This window comes from Pteropus medius, unplaced genomic scaffold, assembly GCF_902729225.1.
Source record: "Pteropus medius unplaced genomic scaffold, Ma_sr-lr_union100, whole genome shotgun sequence".
Taxonomy (NCBI): Eukaryota; Metazoa; Chordata; class Mammalia; order Chiroptera; family Pteropodidae; genus Pteropus; species Pteropus medius.
This window is the reverse complement of record NW_024347791.1, coordinates 14620143-14639322: the sequence shown is the minus strand read 5'-3', so window position 1 is coordinate 14639322 and position 19180 is coordinate 14620143. Positions and strand designations below refer to the sequence as shown.

Below are 19180 nucleotides of genomic sequence, written 5' to 3'. Positions count from 1 at the left end.
TTCATTACCTTGATAGATTTACTTCTAGAACTTGTAGTTCTTTCTCTGGAATCATAAATATGATCAAATAATTTTGAACGTCTATTTAAGTACCTTTAGGCTTCTTGTCTTGCAAAACTACCCATAATTTTGTGATGGAGTCTTCTTACCTCAAAATAAAAGACCCCTACTTCTAGTTGAAATAGGTCCAAAGAGAATACAGGGCTAAGATTCAGAAAGTCTGAATTCTAGTCACTATTTAATTATGTGATGTTGGGAAAGTCACTTAGCCTTGCTAAATCTCTTTTGTTTAGTCCGTTAAGTGATGGGTTAGGCCTGCATTATCTATAATGCTGTAAAATTCTGTGATTCTATATTTTCCTCAATGTTAGGCTGCACTTTTATAAAACTCAAACTATACTGTAAAAAATTAAGTTGTGATAGGATGTGCTCTTGTTAATTTTTTTACTAGTAAAGAAGCAATAGTAATATATTTATCTGCTTGATTTTAAGATATGGTTTTTAGTAATACATTGGACAGATAAAGGAAGATGTAGTCATGTGCTGCATACTGACATTTTGATTAGTGACTGACCACATATACAACAGTGGTTCCATGAGTTTAAAATGGATTATAAGCAAAAATTTTGATTGCGATGTTGAAAGAAAAGGCTGGATCCAGGATGATGAATTTACTGCTAGTTTTGGGCGGTTTGAATAGACGAAGAGGCTAAGCATTCTGTCCACCTACCCTGTGCCTGCTGGAGTCTGGTGCCTGGGATTGGGAGTGAGAAGAGAAGACTGGGGAGTCGGTGAGCCTGGGAGCCGCCCCTCCAAACTCACTTCTCTTCCCTCTGTTTCTCTTTATCTCTCTTTTCTCCTAGTCCCGTTCCTCTTTCTCTTCTTTCCTCTCATCTCTCTCTTATTATTTCTCCAGTCGGGCTTTATCTCTCTGGGTCTCCTTTGATCTCTGCTCTTCTTTTTCTTCCTTCCCTTTCTCCCTTCCTGACATCTACTCTCCCCTTCATTCCTACCTCCACAGCTCTACCTCTGCCTCCACCACCGTGCATGCTGCACATATACTTTATCTTTTATATTGTACTTTTACTGTACCTTTCCTATGTTTAAATACATTTATATACACAAGTACCATTGTGTTAGAATCGCCTATAGTATTTCAGCACAGTAACATGCTGTACAGGTTTATAGCCTGAGAGCATTAAGCTATGCTATGTAGCCTAGGTGTGTGGTAGGCTAAACCACCTAGGTTTGCGTAAGTGTACTCCATGATGTTCATACAATGACAAAATTGCCTAACGATGCGTAACAGATCGTTAAGTGACTCATGACTATATACTTCTCTTTCTTTTGTGTTACACCCACGTGTCTCAGTGGGTGCTGGGATCTCCCTGGGGGCAGCAGCCGTGGTGTGAGGAAGGGCTTTGAGCACTAGAGGGTTGTGTAGGAAAAATATGTTGTGCTTTTGGAGAATTAGATTTCCAAATGGATGGTGGCAGTTTCTCTTTCTCTTGGTTTCAACATGTTTTAATACATACTCCATCTATGTACTTTATGTGGTAGTATTCTTTTGGAAATGTGCCCCATCACGAGGGCCATGTAGCATAGTGACCTTTGGAATTTGATAAACATGGGCTTAAATCCTGGCCTTCAACTTATTGTGGGACTGTGGGCGAGTTACTACTGTGGTTAAGATTACTCATCTGGAAAATGAGGACGCATATAACCTATTTCTATAGATATTATTATCATGAGTACTAATTGAGATAATGTAGGAGAAGCATCAAGTACGCTGCCTGGCACAGTGCAGACTAACGTCTATTTAAAAATAAAAACAAATTTGGTAAAATTAGGTGTGTTTTTTGTTTGGGTTCATCTATACAAATTCATACCTAAACAAATATACATACACACACAAATCAAAGCAGATTAAGAAAACATAAAAGGATTCGTGCAGTACATGAATGTGTGTGCAATGTTTTATTCTCAGTTGGCCTTGAAAAGGGAGCCAATTGCGTTTCTTTAGCAAACATTTACTAAATACCTTGAGTGCACCATGCTTGGTGCTGGACGTGGTACCTCATAGTGTAGTCTGGCAGGGGCACCTGAAAATGTGAAATAAGAACCTCCTGTTCAAACTCATTATAATTCTGACTTGCATACATTAACATTATTAATGGGATTGATGAAGAAAACCTGAGATACCTTCATAGCATTCCAGAAAAGTACATGTCTTCAATTTTTCAAAAGGAGAGGACCAAATTAATGTTTGTCTTCTTGTGTGGTACGAAAGGATCTAAAGCGCACATGGTTGTGCTGCTTCCCAGATATTATCTCTATAAATTTGATTGATCTTACATTTATTTATCTTAACAAGTTCATCTTTTAAAGCCAATCCTGTACCCTTAAAGGTGATTACACACTGTGCATGTTAGTTAAATCAGATAATGATATTCATATTATTAACAGTCTTACTAACCATTTATTGAGTTTCTGTTAAGGACAAAGCACTGTGCTCTGTGCTATATACCTCTTTTACTAATTTTATAGCCCAGAGAAATGTGTGTGGTCATAGCATGCTATCTGCTGTAGAAGTTATTGGGAAGACCTGTAAATATTCTTACAAAAATTTTAAATGTAAAATGTAATAGGAGGCATGAGATTTTTTTCTTTTACTTCCTTTATTTGATTACATGTTCTTATAGGTCTCTAAAAAAGTAGCAGATTTAATCCTTGAGAAGCAGCCCGCTTATGTAAAGGTAGGATATTTGTTATTTGCAGTAGTGAAATTAAAAAAAAGTTTGAGTGACTCTTGTAACTGTTGAAATATTTTAATTTATTTTGTCTGTAGCAACATATTAACTATTTGGGTGTGTGTGTGTGTGTGTGTGTGTGTGTGTGTGTGTGTCTGTCTCATTTAGGGAAATTTACCAAACTGAAGAAATGAAAGAGTTTTTATAACTGATTCCAGAGTAATCTCTTTGGTTTTCCAAACTTTAGAATGGCCAGTGAAAATTGCTTCTATGTACTTTGTAACACTTAGATTATTAATAATGAGTGCTTTATGGCAATATAACTATCTGGCTTTAAAGTTTGATAAAATTAGAATTGTCTAGCTGTACCTGTTTTTTCATTAGAAAATCAGACTTCAAATTTCATTGAAATATCTACTAGTGCTCAAATGAAGACATTCATGGTCAAAGTATTTAGCAAACAGAAATCATATTTGTCATATACTTGATTACCTTGTGAAATTCTGTTGGGTAGAAACATTTAAATGGATATATTATCACTATTCGTTTATGTCTATATAAAGCAAGTTGGGTCTAGATTTCCTTATAAACAATACTAAATATTTTGTCATTTGTCATTGTGAAAAACAACTGAAGATTGTTATTTTAAATAACTTTTTTGGAAAATATATCATCAGTTTTCAGGTTTAGGGATTTTTTTGCTACTTTTGTTTTCCAAGCAGGCTTTTCTTTGAAACCCACTAAAGGTTTTGTTAGAATATCATGCAAATAGAAAAAATAATATGCCTCAAACAATAACTTACACTTGATCTTTCCATAGGAACTTGAAAGAGTTACCTCATTACAGACAGGTCTTCAGTTAGCTGCTGTTATCTGCACAAATGGGAGGAGGTATTACATTTGCTGATATTTTTGTTTTTTAAGCTGGAAAACATTTCAAGAAAAACTGAAACTATATTGATAATTGATTTTTTATTATGACTAAGATTTGTAGAATATCATTCATTAACTGAACATGTATTATGATCTAAAAACAGCACTAAAAAGATATGTGGGGAAAGTTGTATATTTAGTTATGGCTTAAAAACATTACTGTTGCTGTATTGCTTATATTAGTGCTTCTTAAATTATCTATGGTGAGAAACCAGTTTTTGTTTTTTTTTTTAGTTTTCCAGCTTGTAACAGAATTGTTTTTGTAAAATGCAATAAAAGCAGAATACTAGGGAAATGGAAAAAAAACCCAACCAGACATACAAAATACAACCTCAATTTCTAAATGATTAAATCATCAAACATAAAATTATTGTGTCAACTTTTGCTCTAAATGCTTTAAGTGCTTATTCTCAATTTCTGTACTTTTCTCGTGATGGACCAGTAACAGTTTGAGCATTGGCACCATTCCACCCACCATGCTTTGAGTAATGCTGGCTTAGATTGAGCTGTTGATTGAATATCAGATAAATTTGTGATAGTAATCACAATCTCTAATTTTAAGAGTGATACAAGATATACCTCATTAGTTGACTAATTGTTCTATGTGGATAGTATTTTTATTATACTAGAAAAATTTAACTATTTTTTGCTCATTTTTGCAGACACTTGAATATCGCAAAGGAAGGTTTTACTCAAGCTAGTTTAGGTCTTCTTGCAAATCAAAGGAAACGTCAGTTGCTGATTGGACTTCTGAAATCTCTGAGAACTATAAAAACATTGGTATATATGTTACTTTTTAGAAATTAAAATTTAATTTTATGGTTGAAACAGATTTTACCTTTGATTTTTGTTTTTTCAGCAAAGAACAGATGTGCGCTTAAGTGAAATGCTAGAGGTAAGTTAACGAGGCTTGGAAATTTGATGATCCTGATAATATTAAACGGGAAAATTATAGTGAAAAAAATTCAGATGAACTTTTTTCTCTAATTGATATATGATAGATATAAAGACCATTTTTAGACATGTAAAGGTACTTATTCTAGAGCATTTTTCTATCGACATATACTTTATTTAGAAAAATTTAGTTGGAGACATGTTTATAGCAACGTGGAAAGGTTAACCAGTATATTTTGATTGTATTTACACTCAAATCGCAATACAGTTATCTTTTTTATCTAACATATAGCAGTGATTTAAGGTAATGTCAGGTATTGTGTTTGGTAACTCATATGTTAATTGGTTTTCTGAGTGAGTCATCTGTTTTTGATGCTTTCCTAGCATTGTCAATCTACTGTTGTTTTAAGGGTCACAAAAGCCTAATGTTATATGTTTGTGTTCCCCATTAAGGCTTGAGCTCCTTCAAGTGGGGACTTTGCCATCATCCCAGGATCCCTAGTGGTTTGAATTGCATTCTTGCAATTAGATATGAGCTTAAGGAAAAAAAAAATTTTTAGGGTTTTCTGTATAATCTCTGTATTACTTCTAAACTATCACCACTGAACTAAGTTTTGAGAAATCCATGTGAAAAATTCATTTGACATTAAATTACTGTTTAGGTGATAAAAAATATTCTCAGGCTATGAATGAGTGAATATTTCACTTTTTTCCCCAAATTTATTTGTTTAAAAATATTTTTCTTGGTGGTAGAGCTGTTGAATGTTGATTGCAAGTAGAATGCATATTGTTTTGATACATTTTATGTAAACATTACTAAAAGAAGGTACATTAATAGTTAAAGAACATCTTCCCTGTGAAACAGCTTATAATTCTGTATAGGCTTTATCTGCATGCCATGGTCTCAGAGAGCTGTTACTGTGTATTTGAGGGAACAGAATATTTTTTCTATGCATACATTTTAGGCCTGGACCTAGTTGCCTCTTTATATTTTATTATCTGTCATTGGTATTCTAATCCTCATTTAAAAGGAATTAAAATTTTCTGGTTCTATAACTTTTGGATAGAGTATGAGCAGAGATTTGTTCTCTTCAGGGCTTTAAGAAAAATGTTTCCAGTCTAATGACTTTTCCTGTTGTTATCTTAAGGAGGAAGACTATCCAGGAGCTATTCAGTTGTGCCTGGAATGTCAGAAAGCTGCCAGTACTTTTAAACATTACAGCTGCATAAGGTAAGGTAATATAAAAAATTTTAAGCTGACTCTTGTTTGTTTTTTTTTGTTTGTTTGTTTAAAAAATATTTCTCTAAGGCCGTTTTTAAAAATAAATTTATTATTTGTTTCAAATATACAGTACATTGGTTAGACATTTATATTTTATAAAACGATACTCCTGATAGCTCTTTCTCTCCTCTGGCTCGCCACCTAGCCATTACATTAATGCTGATGCATTCCCTATGCCGTGCTCCCCATATCCATGACCATCTCTCAACTACTAATTTGTACTTCTTTAACCTTTCACCCCATTCTGAGGGCCGGCCCCCCCCGCTCCCCATCCCCTGCTGCCCCGCCGCCCCGCGCCCCGGCTGTCACCAGTTTGCCGTCTATCTTTGTGAATTTGTTTTTGATTAGTTTGTTCTTTTTGTTCCTTAGACTCTGCATGTAGGTGAAATCATATGGTGTTTATCTTTCTCTGTGACTTATTTCACTTAGCATAATAACCCCTAGGTTGCTCGTTTCTAATGTAGGAATTGGGTAACATACAATGTTAGTAAACATTAAAAATTAATATTAAGTGCTGTGTTCTTTTAGCATTCCTGTTCACAAATGGGCAGTACAATAAAATTATAAATAATAATTTTTAAGGTTTGAAAGATTAGATATTTTTAATCCTACCCTTTCTTGTCACCTCTCTTAAACTCATATTGTTTCCAACCTGATTGATTTCATTTTTGTAGAGTAGTACAGAAGAATAAATTTGTTCATGTCTCCATTGTATCTCTTGGGAATTCTTCCTCTTTAACTTCACTCACCTTATAAATATTGAGAATGTTACTGTAGTTTGTTTTTCAGATCCAGATGGTTCAAGTGTTTGCCTCATTATGATAAGAATGGGTTTTTTTTTGGAAATTTAAGTGTGAACTGACTTTATGTAATAGTCATGTTTGTAATATTTAAGTGTTTATATTTAATGTATCATATCTTTTGTTTATAAAATGTTCTATGTAAAAATGGCTGCTGCATCCTTTGCTGTTAGTTCTAACTTTATTAATGGATTTTTGGTCTATTTAAAATGAAGGTTTCATATTACTGGTGACAGTACCTTAGGAGGGCTCAGTACCAGGTGTAATTTCCATCATTCCTATAAAACCATCACAAATAAACATACAATTTAAGTAAAATAGTGTGCTTACCAAGCAAACCCAGTTTCAAATTAAATTCATACCTATCCTAGAATATAGGCCCTTAGTCTCTCCTGTATGGAAATTCTGGCAGTCAGCGAGCACACTGATATTATAGATGTTGATTGCTAGTATCTGAAAAATAAAAAGATTATGGTAGACCAAAACATTAATACAGCTTTGAATTATTTTTTTCCTTTTGATGTATTCTTGCATCATGGGTCTCTGCTGGTCTAGGATAAGGGCTAGATATTTTTTCGTAGAGATGCTATTTAAATATTTATGGTATTTTTTTCTTCAGGATTATACATATTAAAGCAACACACTTTTTATTGGATTAGGAAATACATAGTTGGGTAGTACCAGTGATATTTTGGTTTTATCATTTTGACAGTAATTAACTGTCACTATTAAAAACTTGATTATGTATTTTACACTCTTTAAATTGAGCGAATAGAGAATTAGCTCTAGTATGTTGAATGTATTTGAAAATTTTAACAAGGCCTTTTGGGTCCTGAAGAAGCAAGCATACATTTAGTTCATTCTGTGGTGATAAATCTGTTGTAGTGAGAACAGCTTATTTATGATTGAGTAAACAAAATTCAGGCAGTTACGGATTTACTGAGCATTTATTATATGCCAGATGTTTTGCTTTGGAATTGGCTGTATAGTGATGAACCTACATAATATAGCTAATATATTGTTTTTCTAGAGAATATAATCTATCAAGAAGGAGTAGAACTGAAGAAGGCACAGGTGGGATGGGATTGGACCTTAGAGAGAAGAAGTTGAACATACAGTGGAAGCTTGTGATCTAACTCTCCTTAGGGGGTCAAGACCAAGGAGGACCCGAAGGAGGAGCAAGAGGAGTTAGCAAGACAAGAGCTGAGGGATTGTGGATGTGAGTTCAGGGATCATGCAGTCTTTGTTGCAGAGATGTCAAGGAAGGTGAGGACTGAAAATATCTGTCTGTTGGCTTTATGACAACAAAGAAGTCAGAGTTGACCTTCTTAGGGACAGATTTAGTTGAAATGTAAGTATAGAATGAGGAGATTTTACAAAGAGGAAAGATGAGCAATTGAGAGGGAGAAACCTGAGTAATTGAAAATTGATTGGAAAGAGTGAAAAGTTGAAATAAAATAGAGAACATAGTAATATATTAAGGCTTTGCAGGGATTATAACAGAGATTGACTTTGAAAAGGTCACCGTCTATTATAGTAGGAAGGAATGGATGTAAAAATTTGGTGACAAGAAATAAAGGGAGCAGATGACTTGGGTTGACACTTTATTTTTTCCACTAAATAAAAATTTTAGCTATGCTAAAGCAAATATCTTACTTGATGAGGGTTAACTGTAAAAAATGTTTTTTGAAAGTAATTCTTATTTGGGCTTTTTAAAGTTAGTACGAAGTTACTTCTAAGTACTTTTCCACTAATGTATACTGTGATATGTGAAGGATGTGTAACTACAATTATCCAACCTGGTCAGGTTTTGAAATTGTAAAGATCTGTAATGATGATTTAAATTAATAATTGTTTTATTTTAGATAGTACAATATATAAGAAGTATGCTATGTTTACATATGAGTCATTCATGTAATAATAAGTTTGTCTTATCATCTGAAAATAAGTAAAAATACATGCACAAATATGTTGAAATGTCCAAGGAATTCATTTTAATAGGATTTTACCTGAGAAAACTGTTAGAGTTGTGTTTTAAATTTGGTGATGTAGTGACAGTGTCAGGGTGGCTCAGGGAACAGAGAGATTAGTCAGAATTATTCGGTGGTGATGACAGCCCCTCCACCAGCAATTCTTCTCCACATGCTAGGATTGTTCCCTTTGCTAGCCAACATTTATCCTGCCTAACTCGATCTGCTTTTCCCCCTCACTTCTTATTTAACCCTTTTGCCTCTAGTTGGGAAGGCATGAGAAATTTGTCCATTTGTAGATAATGTGACATGGGATATAACAAGTTAGTCTATATGTGGGACAGGTTGAGTCCATAAAAATGACAGAAATTTTATTCTAACTTATATTTTTGTCTTTATTAAATTAGGTGTACCTTTTTAATTCTACGCATTTTTCTTTGTTTGCTCTTTTTTTTTCCTGGTCTTCTAAATCCAAAATTAAACCCGTTGTTAAGTTCTCTAGTATCTTGTATTGTCCTTGAGATGTGCTGTGTTTCAGCTTCTTTAATAAAAGATACTGTAACACCAGTTTTATTCACTTTTATAACTGACAGGGAACATTTTTAATTGACATTTTTTGAGTTGATTGACAGTCATATAGTTGGAATTTACTGGAAATAAGAATCAGAGTGTGTTTATGTTAAAATATATCTGAGTGAAACATTTAATTTCTTTTTCACTTGAAATTTATCCAAATTAGTTTCAAGAAAAGTTATTTTTAAAAGTCAAAACTGCTTTATTATTTTTCATTTTATTTGAAAGGAACTACTTTAGTAGACATGACACCATTGCTGGATTATGCACTGAAAAATTTGTACACCGTCAGAACTAGTTTGTTGAGTACTGTACTCTAATATAGATGTGCAGCCAGTCCTCCATATCCCTGCATTCTGCATCTGTGGGTCCAACCAACCACGGATCAAAAATATTCGGGAAAAAAAAAAAATCCCAGAAAGCTCCAAAAAGCAGAATTTGAATTTGCCATGTGCCTAGCACTGTGCTGAATCCCAGAGAATGAAGTGATATGTAGGCATACCCTGCTGAGGCCTTGTGCAAATACAGATTATGTGCCGATACTATGCCATCTTACATAAGGGACTTGAACATCCTTAGGTTTTGTTTTCTGCAGGGGTCCTGGAACCAAACCCCCAGCGGTACGAAGGGTTGACTATTTAATTTCTCATAATCATTAAAATATTCTTTTGCTTTTTTTCATAACATGATCTTGACAGTTGAATGAAAATTGTAGGTTGTAGAACTTCAGTCATAGATGAGTAAATCCAGCTTTCAGATAACCAATATAGGGACTATTCTTATCCTTTTGACTCTGATTCCTTTCTAGCAAGATGTGCTTGTCATCTCTTTCTCTAGGGTCAGGCAAGGGGAGCCCAGGAGCCCTGCTTGGAGTTGTGGTCAAGCCGTGAGTGTTTCTGGGGTGTCACTAGGCCTGCTTAGCTGGAGCCATGCGTAGACCTGGGGTCCCTGTTGCTCGGTGTGTTTGGGCTGAATTACTGATACCACACTATTCTGACACCGCCTGTACTCCTGACCTTTTACATTAACTTGTTTTCCCCTGTCACCCTCCCTCACGCTGCACCATTTAAAAACTAGCGTAAAGCAAAATCACGTGGCAAAACATTTTAAAGAAAAGAGTTTTGAACAAAAAGTAAAGGATATTCTTTCTGCCCCACCCACCTTTCCCTTTTCTACTCCCTGGATTAAACCACAGCTTATTAATTAATTTTACAGCCGATGAATTTTTTTCCTAGTAGATCGAATTATATTTTAGGATCATACAGTAAGATATCTTTTCTCTGATTTATTACTGTAGATATTTATTGATGCTCTGTAATAAAATAACAATGAGAGATAGGAATTGGGTATACTTCCTTTTACTTCTCTTCCTTTATCCATCTTCCAGGTTTTGTTAGTGAAACTGGTATATTTTACTTGGTCAAGTTGATATTCTTTTTGCAACTATAATGAAATCTTCTGTGCTTTTTCAATACATTACTTCTAAGAAAATTAACCCAATAGAAATCATATTTACTGTTTATATGATTATGTAAGTATCTGCAGAACTAAAGAGAGTGATTAGTGACAGTGGACTTATCAAAAAAGAAAAGTAATCCTTTGTCTCTGAAAATGAAAATCAAAATCCATTACTTTTTAAAAAATTTCTGTTGAACACTTTTTACTTTTTTAAGGTCCTACTCAGTTGCTAACCTTTTTATATATACATATATATATATATATTTTGTACATTGCTTTGTCTTGTTTCATTACAATGACCTCTGAGGATTTTTTCTTTTGATATTGGCTATATCGGAGGTAAATTTTCAGATTTTGAAATGATCTTTAGTCCATAAACATGATTTAAAGAAAAACATTTTTTTTCGTAGAAAATGGAAGACATTACTTAGTTGTCTTCTAGCCCCCTGTTCTGTAGGACAAAGATACTGTTCTTTTCATTTCATCATAAATGGTGTCTTTCCTTTAGAGATTGTTAGGGTGTTTCCCTTTGTACTTGATGTTCTAAATTTCACCAGTCACGTAGAAAAGTCATAGGTGTCAAACTCTTTACTCCTAATGAGACATGAATGAAGTATTATTTAATGCTTATCCGCATGAGGTGCTATGTTACTTGTTATGCCAGGAGCTTTTAAAATTTATTTGTTCTCTAGGAATTTAAAATAACAGGCAGTTAACAGGCAGGACTGTGGGATAATATGCCAGTTAAGAGCACAGAGTACACAAACAAAAGACCATCAGAGATATTCATGCTGTGAATGGCTCATTCTTATACTCCTGCGGGAATGGGAAATATTGACATTTATAGGAGCAGCAGGAGAAACTAGGCACCGTTAACTAAGGCTACACTGACTGTTCAGAAATTCTCAATTAGATTTCAGTAAGGTTTTTCTCACTAGAGCTCTACTTTTTAGTTTTTAAACATTGAATCATGATGGTGATAGTGGTGATGGTTGTGATAATATTTGAAATTGGCCTTTACTGTGTGTCAAGCACTGTATTAATCATTTTCCTTACCTTTTCTTATTTACTATTGATGAAATATTCCTCAGAGGTGTTGTTATTGTCTCTTTTTATAGATGAGGAATTGATACTTTGAAAAATAAGTGGTAGAGCCAGGTCTGTTGGAATACAGAGCTTGTTTTTAACCACTATTACACTAATAGCTTTTATATACAGTGGAAGACAACTTATAAAAATTGGGGGATATAAGGTAACCAAATGTGATTTGGTATTCGGATTGTTTTGTATCATTTTAAAGTTCCACTTCACCTTAGAGAAACTGAAACTTAAAATTACAGACAATTTATTTGTGATTTGGCTCATATGAGACTAAGATGTTAAGACTCCAATAAAATGGAAAAACGTTGATTCTAAACCAGAAATGGGTGAATGAAGTACATTTATATGATTTTAGTTAAAATATTTAATATACATGTAAACACAGCACATATACATATAAATATTCCTGTTTTAACATTGATCAGTTGACCAACTAAAAAGTCTTCTGCTAAACTCTAACACAGCCTTGGCAAACTTTGTCATTAAAGAGATGTATAATAAATATTTTAAGCTTTATAGGCCATAAGGTCTTGGTTACAACTATTCAGCCCTGCCCTGGTAGCTGGGCTACTAGGCAGGCCATGAACAATATGTAAGCAAATTCATGTGTCTGTGTTTAAGTAAAATTGCTGGCGGGAATGTAAATTGGTTCAGCCATTATGGAAAACAGTGTGGAGGTTTATCAAAAAATTGAGACTAGAACTACCAAGTGACCCAGCAATCTCTCTTCTGAGTATCTAACCCCAAAATTTGAAAACATTTATCTGTAAAGATATATATATCCCTGTGTTCACTGCAGCATTATTCATGGTAGCCAAGACATAAAAACAACTGGTGTCCTTCTATAGAAGCTGTGGTACATATATACAGTGGAATATTACTCAGTCATAAGAAAATGTGAAATACTGCCATTTGTGACAACATGGATGGATCTTGAAATTATCATGCTAAGTGAAATAAGTCAGACAGAAAAAGTTGAGAACCATATGATTTCATTCATATGTGGGATATAAAACTGAAAGCAACAAACAAGACAAACAAAACTCATAGATGTGGACAACAGTTTAGTGATTACCAGAGGGAAAAGAGATAGGGGTAGGAAAGGCTTGTAAAGAGGATCAAATATATGGTGACAGAAGGAGATTTGACTTTGGGTGGTGAACACACAGTGCAATATGCATATGATTATTGAATTGTATCCTTGAAACCTAATTAACCAGTGTCACCCCAATAAATTTAATTAAAAAAAAAAAACAACTTTATTTAAAAACAGACTGTTGGCTAGACTTGGCTCCTGGGCCTGGTTTCTGCTTTAGAATTACAATTTATAAAATTCGGAGATGTTTTGAATATCTTTCGTATCCTTAGTAATGGAGCTTTCTTTGTGGTATATGATTGTCTTCTGGGTTAGGTCAGGGATTTCTGAAGAGAGTGTGGACAGAGATCTGGGTAGATCCAAAATGATCTTAAGAATTCTTTTATGGTCTGTTCATGGTTTGAAGGATTATGTGTATGTTTCCTGGTACCTCAGGGTTGTTGGTCTGGCTTCGAAGTGTTTGAAAATCAGGTTCTATCTGAAGTCTATTGATAAACTGTCAGCTGTGAGTGGATTGAAACCATTAGAATAGACCTCTGACCTAAATAGACTGGAATTTTTATGGGCCATGGAGATACACTATAAACTTATAAGTATAAATTTTACTTGAGTTTTAGTGATTTTAGCATTCTATGTAAACATATTACAAAAATATGATAATTGGGTAAACTTGTGTTCAGCACATAATAGATTTTTCAAACTGGAATATTAAATAGATTCTTTAGAGCTGGAAGCAAACCTTTAGATCTAGCCCAGGAAACTGATGAGATATTAACATGAGATATTAAGAGACTACTTAAATCACATGGCTCCTTAATAACATAGCAGGGAAAGATCATTAAGATGTTAATTACCTTTATTCCGTCTTGTCTTTTGGTCAAAGTTGTACAAAATTTTTATTTATATGTAGCCTTTCTAGGACTCATTTTGCACATGTGTGTGTCCTAGATTAGCTGTCTAAAAGAACAGTATTAACTTTATGGATATGTTATCTTTAATATTTTCTGTAGTGATGGTAAAAATGTCCCCAAAATTGTTTGATTCATTCCATTAAGCTTGCAAATAGCCTTTAATAGCTTTTAGCCTTGCATCTTAGAACTACTAATTTTTTTGACAATAATGTTGCTTTTATTTATCCTAAAGTTTCTGAGTAGATCCTTTTAACATACTTTGATTAATTGACTGAAATGACTTGAATTTATGTTTCTAAATGATGGCTAAGGATTTCTTTAAAGACTGTACAGTTAATATGTCCATTCCTTAATCACGTTATTTTTATATGTGTATTTTAATTTGTCAAACTGCAGATGTAGCTTTTGAAAGCATTTTAATAAAACAAAAATGTTTGATTTATATATTTTATATTTAAAATCTACATACTATTTAAATTACTGTTCGCATTAACTTTTAATATATAGAATATAGAATAATTTTAATCATAATTAATAGAAGCAATAAAAACATCAGATTTATAATTTTATGAATATTAAAGCCTTTTTTTTTTCCAATTGAGAAGCTGAAGAAATTATTATTCTCACCTATGAATGAATTTAGGTATATTTCTTTTTCTTTCAAGCTCCGGATATTCTCTGAAAGAATATGTTTAGCAGTTCCGATCTACTTTATTATTCCTGGTATTCTTTCCTTTCATATCTTTTTAGCCTTAGGTGAATTTATGAGTCTCATGTGATAGAAGAGTGAAACTAGATTTAGCTCTGCTTATCTCTTTATGCCTTGCTAAGGCACCTGTAGACCCGAGGTCTAGTGTGGTTCTTTTTCTTTAAAACATTCTCCTTTTTTTCTATCTCTATTGTTTTATTTATTAAGGTAGAAAATAAGGGCTAATGTTATGCTAGTAAAATTTTGCCATTTTTGTTTGAATTGAAAATTTGACTCTGCAGATATTTATTACCTGCTCTGAGTCAGGTGTGAGTTTACTTAGTCCTGGGAAGTCACTAGGGAATAAGCCACAGTCTCTACTTAGACAATCACAGATATTCCTCACTATAATAAGGGGAATGCAAACAGAGCATTGTGAAACAGAGCATTAGTTAGCGGGAGAGGACTTCTCAGAAAAGATCACATTTGGATTGGGCCTGGAAAGAAAGATGGACGTTTGCGAGTAAGAAAAGGAGAAGGTGTGTTCTAGTTATTGTGAACATTACCTACAAGAACGTAGGGTGTGAAAGTCTAGAGTTTGCTTGAGGAATTGCACATAGTCCATATGTCTAAAATATAGGCACTGAAAAATGAATGGGAAGTTAATTTTTCATGCCAGTTGTTAAGAGTCTTATATGCCATACTAATTTGGGGCGTTATCTTTGGTTTAATGAGAGCCATTAAAAAAGTTTTTAAAGTAGTGGGTTAATGTGATTTTATTTCCACTTTACTTAGGAGTTGCAAATTCAGGGACCAGGCAGGTAACATATATGTAGAGCTGCCAGATGTAAGACAGCAGGAAAAGTTCAGGCCCACAGGACTGGTTAGGCCCTGCCTAAAGCCTGTCACATACAAGCTGTTTAAAAATGCTATGCTGCCAGTTCAAATGAAATCCAATCTGAAGTTAGACCCCTGCTCAGAGCCATCCTTGAAAGTTTTTTGGAGAATGTCATACAATGTTTGGTATATAGTAGGTCAGTGGTATTTGTCAAATAAATGGATGGATGGATTGAGGGTAAGGTGTGTTTGTTGCGTGTAGAGATTTATTAGGAAGTTCTTAAGATAATTCAAGTAAAAGGTGATAATGCTTGAATTAAAACACAAAATTGAGAAAAAAGAATAGGTGGATATGAGAAATTCTGAAATGGTGAAATCATCAAGATTTGATTACCAGTTACATATGAAGAGTAGGAAGAGTTAAAGTTGACTTTGAGATTTCCAACTTGGATTGAATGGGTTGGTGATAACATGAATCAAAAGACAGAGAACATGGGAGAAGGAACAACTTTGGGAGAGGATACTGATTTTTTGGGGGGGTGAGATGTAGAATGATTTAATTCCTTCAAGTGCTAAAGTACTGCCATGACTATACTCTTAGGGGTATTATTTTGGGGCCTTTAACTCTCATTCTTATTTTCATTCTTTTTTTTTTTTTGGACATAATTGTCCCACAATGATATTTATAAGGAAAATCTTTGTCCTGTCTACAAGTATTCCCTTAACCTGTATCTGTGGCTATTTTTCAGGTATAAATTTTGTTTAGAGACCTTAATTTTTCTAATAAGATATCAGTCCTACACTTTTGGTTGTCAAAGGATATAGTATTACAGAATAATCTCTAATTCTCGACTTTAATTAAAAGTGTGCTGATGATAGATAGTATTTGTAGAAAATGGTTTAATTCCTCTAGATGTTTGGACATTTATCCTTGAGACAATCAAAAACTGGATACTTGTGTGATTATTGGTTTTACTTTTTTGACAAATTGCTTTATATCTGTCTATATCTATATATATCACATTATTCTGGTGTTTTCTCCTCACCTTGTATTAAAAGGCTCTATAAGAAGCAAATGCATTTGGTGATGGACTGAGAGGAGAGGGGTTGGGGGACTGGGAGAATGGGGTGAATGGTTAAAGAAGTACAAATTAGTAGTTGATAGTTGGGCATAGGAATGGGGAGCTTGGCAGAGGGAATGCAGTTAGCATTAATATGATGGCTAGGTGGAGGGACAGGGGAGGAAGGGAGCAATAGCGGGGGATCGTTTTATGAACTATAAAGATGTCTAACCAATGTGCTGTATACTTAAAACTAAATAAATAAATTAAAAAAAAAAAAAGCAAATGCAAGGAATCCATTATTGTATTTTCTGTAAGGCTTTTCCAAGGTGTTGTGTCTTAGGATATAAAGATTGTTATCCTGTTTATCAAGAGTGGCCAAATTTTCTCTTAGAACTTAATGACAGCAAAAATGATTTTTTTTCCTTTGTTTTGTTTTTGTTTTCCCCCACGTGTTACTGGTATGTTTTGATGTTATGGGCACTGAATTATATATTGTGGCCCTCTCTATTTGTTTTTTTGTTGCTGGGACTTTGAGAGTCAGATAACAGTTGTAAAAAAAAACCTTGTATAATTTTGGCGTACCAAACTATATCTTCACTTTTTACTATTTTATTTTACCTTTGCTTTAATCTTTTTGTTAAATGTTTTCTCTATGATTGTATTTATTTTGTTAAGTATCACAAAATCTTTTTTAGTAATGAGATGATAATTCAAATATCAGTTCTGGTTTTTTTTTTTTCCCTCTTAATTGACCTAGGGAGAATTGAAAGTAATGAAATCAGACTCAGTCACATATCTCAAGTGCATAACTCAATAAACTTTTATGAAGTGAACATAGTTGTGTAATTACCTCTTAGAAATAGAACACTTTTAGTACCCCACAAATTTCTTTCATGCTTTCAGTCACTATTCACCCAAGGTAATCACTGTTTTGGCTTTTGTCACTGAAATTAGTTTTAACCGGTTTTGAACATTACAGAAATGGAATTATATGGTATGTACTTTTAACTGACATTTTTGTCCAATATCATGTTTTTGAGGATCAGATAATACATTTTCATTTCTATAGTATTTCATCATATAAATATATCACACTTTATCATTTAATTGTTTGTAGACAATTGTATTGCTTCAGTATTTTATCTATTAAAAATAGTGGTGCAAGGATTGTATATGCATTCCTGTTAGACACATATCTAAGACTTCTGGAATATAGAATAAGTATTGAGATTTAGTAGATGTCACAGTTTTCCAAAGAGATTTTATCTGTTTCCCCTTCCTCTGGCATTGAATTCAAAGTTCTGTTTGCTCTACATTCTTGCCAACATTTGTTGATGTCATTTTTAATTAACAAAAATATTTTTAGCCATACTGGTTGTTTGTTATGATGTCTTATAGTTTTAGTTTTCATTTCCTGAATACCTAATTGGAGTGCCTATTTATATTTATTGGCCAATTAGATAACATCTTTGTCATGTATCTGTTCAAGCTTTTTGCCTTTTACTTTTATTGTGTTCTGTCGATCTGTTTACGTACCACACTGTCTTATTGCTGTAATTTTATCATAAGCCTTTACCTATTTTAGTAGGTAAACATTGTTCTTCAAGATATTCTTGACTTCTTAGTCCTTTGCGTTTCCACATAAACTTTAGAAGCAGTTTGTCAGGTCAATTAAAAAAAACTGCTGGGTTTTCATTAGAATTTTATTTGTTTTAGGAGATTGTTTTGGTGAGAAATGATATTGTAAATATATTGAAGGTTTTAGTCTGTTTACGTGATATATACCTTTGTGTATTTAAGTCTTTATTTTAGCTCAGTTTTGTATTATATATTTTTTATTAGATTTGTTCCCAGGTGTTTGGTGTTCTGAAATGGGATTAAAAATTAATTGTCTAAAATCTTGCTCTTAATTTATACAAATTAATTTCATTTTGGAAAATTTACTTTATCTATGTTATGCTTTTAATTTAAAACTTGCTATCAATCTTTAATTCTTGAATTCTTAGTTTTATCTACAGATTCTTTTGCATTTTCTACCTATACAATTCTGTTGCTGTGGGTAATGATACTTATTTTTTCCTAATTCTTTTCCTTTTATTTTTCTTACCTTATGATAGAATCAGCAAAACAACTTATTGCTCATACTATTGATCTGTGAATTTATTGATTATTCAGCTAGCATGTATTTAGCACTTAGCTGTCTTTAAAAAAAGGCACATCTAACTCCCTGTTTCATTTAATAGTGAACTAAATTCAAAGCTACAAGATACTTTAGAACAAATTGAGGTAAGAATTATATCATAAGTTAAGTGGCTTTTTCTTCTCAAGGGTTTTTGATTAGCATAGATGCATGTTATGTTTTGACTTGTTATTACCAGTGTTTCTAGATTGCTACACTTTGTCATTTTTCATTTGGAATATTTGTGTGTTGTCAAGTTAGTGTTAATGTACTTGTAAACTCAATAATACTTTCGGAATTATGGGACCTGAAAACAGTATTTGAAAATATCACCACATCCAGAAGGATCCCCAGACTTTTAGTCATAGGTACGTTCTCATGTAAATTATAGCAAATTATACTGTGTAGTAAATTTTTTTTGATTACCAAAAAATACTAAACTAAAACTCCTTTTTAGTTTAGTAAGTTAATTTATTTAGGAATTAATTATTGGCTGATGAAAACCCTCCTAAATTCCTAACTTCATAATAATATTTCATATAAAAATGTAGAATCTGGAAAAGAAAAGATATGTCATTGTGAGCATGAAGTCTTGCTTTTATTCCTACATTTACTCAGAGTTCATCTCTTTTCCTTGGCAATCT

The 19180-nt window shown here is 33.2% G+C and overlaps 1 protein-coding gene across 9 annotated transcripts in view; it reads left to right on the top strand.

The window, feature by feature from the left end:
- Positions 1–19180, top strand: part of VPS50 (VPS50 subunit of EARP/GARPII complex) — a 110129-nt gene that overhangs the window by 19667 nt on the left and 71282 nt on the right. For all 9 annotated transcript variants that reach the window (XM_039878086.1, XM_039878084.1, XM_039878085.1 and 6 more), the window contains 6 exons: positions 2703–2756; positions 3571–3641; positions 4346–4463; positions 4543–4578; positions 5726–5808; positions 18601–18643. In XM_039878086.1, the coding sequence (XP_039734020.1) occupies positions 2703–2756; positions 3571–3641; positions 4346–4463; positions 4543–4578; positions 5726–5808; positions 18601–18643 (405 nt within the window). The remainder of the gene's footprint in view (positions 1–2702; positions 2757–3570; positions 3642–4345; positions 4464–4542; positions 4579–5725; positions 5809–18600; positions 18644–19180) is intronic.